General features: G+C 53.6%; 1 protein-coding gene across 1 annotated transcript; it reads right to left on the bottom strand.

Moving 5' to 3' along the window:
- Positions 1-463: 463 nt before the first annotated feature.
- SMIM30 (small integral membrane protein 30) lies at positions 464-649 on the bottom strand (the record flags this gene model as incomplete). Its single annotated transcript, XM_079549471.1, has 1 exon — positions 464-649. The coding sequence occupies one exon, from the start codon at positions 647-649 to the stop codon at positions 464-466; it is 186 nt and encodes a 61-aa protein (XP_079405597.1).
- Between the last annotated feature and the right edge of the window lie 891 nt (positions 650-1,540).

Consider the following 1,540-nt stretch of genomic DNA (forward strand, 5'->3'; position numbering starts at 1 on the left):
GCACATGTGCTCATGTCAAAGCAGTCTGCTTGCTAGTTATCTCATCAGAGGTATTTCCAAAGCACTGTCATCCTGACTGGAAGACTAATAGCTGCTTCCGCCTCATGAACCCCTGAAACCAAAATTGCAGAACTTGTTGAAGGTCTCCCTCATACATTCCATTTATCATTGTTTACTGTGAACCACTCCGTGGCTCTCTACCCCCACTCAAATAGTTCTCACCTTCTCTAAGGCATTACTTAATCACAAGCAATGTAAAATCATCTTACTGTCATGATGACAGATCCTACAAATCCCTTCTACTGAGTACGGTCTTGATCTGTTGTATTGCACAGTAAGAGGGTTTGCAGGATTATCTACTACAAGTTTTCAAAAGTTATCCATTACTGAAGAAGTTTTAAATCCCGGACCTCAATCCCAAGCAATGTTAGGAAACACATTTCATTTGAGCATCTTCTTGAAATCACTGCTGTCCATTTCTTTTCCTGGCATACAAGCCAAGACAGGCACAGAATCCAATGACGCTGACAGCGAGGCCCAGCAGGAACGCAATTGTATCTCCTGCATCCATGGCTTCAACCACTGGCAGCACCAGCAGCAGTGCACTGAGGACCAGGAGAAGTTTTGAGGCGCAACCAGCAGAAGACATGCTGCTGACCCCACAAGGAAGTTAAATGATGAAAGCGGTAGAAGGCAGGTCCTTCAGCACTATCTGCATAGAAAACAAAAGGAACATGACTGGAGCTCCCTTCCTTCTCCCTTGGATTCTATTCCCAAAAGCCAACCAACGAGATTGCTGTATTACAAGCATCTGGGTGGGAGTTAGGACAACAAGTTACAAAAACATGCAACTTAATGTCACGAGACAACTATGGCGAGTTTGCAATTTTTCACTTCTTTTTCCACTAGGCTGAAACAAGTCTCTGAAGCCTTTTGGTGAGGGCGGCTCAGAGCACGCTCTGCTGCCCCGTGCCGGCTCGCTGCACGCTCTATGCTGTATGAGGGCCTGTCCCTGGGCTTTCAGGATGGGTGCCCGACACGAACCGCTGGCACGGCACGGCCTCGGGAGCTGTGCACACAGGACGACAGAGAACGTGGATGTAAGTGCCGGTCCCTCCCTGTGAATACGCTCTAGGACAAACGTCCCATCTGGTTTCACAAAGTTCATGAGAACCGGTTTGAGGTGAGCTCAAAGAAACGGAGGAAAAGAAAACACAAGCGGTGTTTTACCCGGGGCCACACCCTAGGTACCTTCGCTAAAGTAAGGCGGCACGAGCAGAAGGAAACTCCCGGCCAGCGCCGGACGGGGCCTGCCCGCCCCGCGCAGCTTCCCCGTCGGGTCGGGGCTCCGGCAGCCCGCGGCCACCGGGACTCCGCGCGGCGCCTTCCCCGCTCCCTCGGCAGCGCTGAGCAGCCGTCGCCCTCCCACGCGGCCCGGCCCGCCCCGCAGGCCCTGCCCTCACGGCGGCCGCCGCCGGACCGCGGACCTCGGTCACCTCCTGCCGCAACGTAGCGTCGCCGACTCCGGGCCGGGCGGCGT

This window comes from Tetrao urogallus, assembly GCF_951394365.1.
Source record: "Tetrao urogallus genome assembly, chromosome: 1".
Classification (NCBI taxonomy): domain Eukaryota; kingdom Metazoa; phylum Chordata; class Aves; order Galliformes; family Phasianidae; genus Tetrao; species Tetrao urogallus.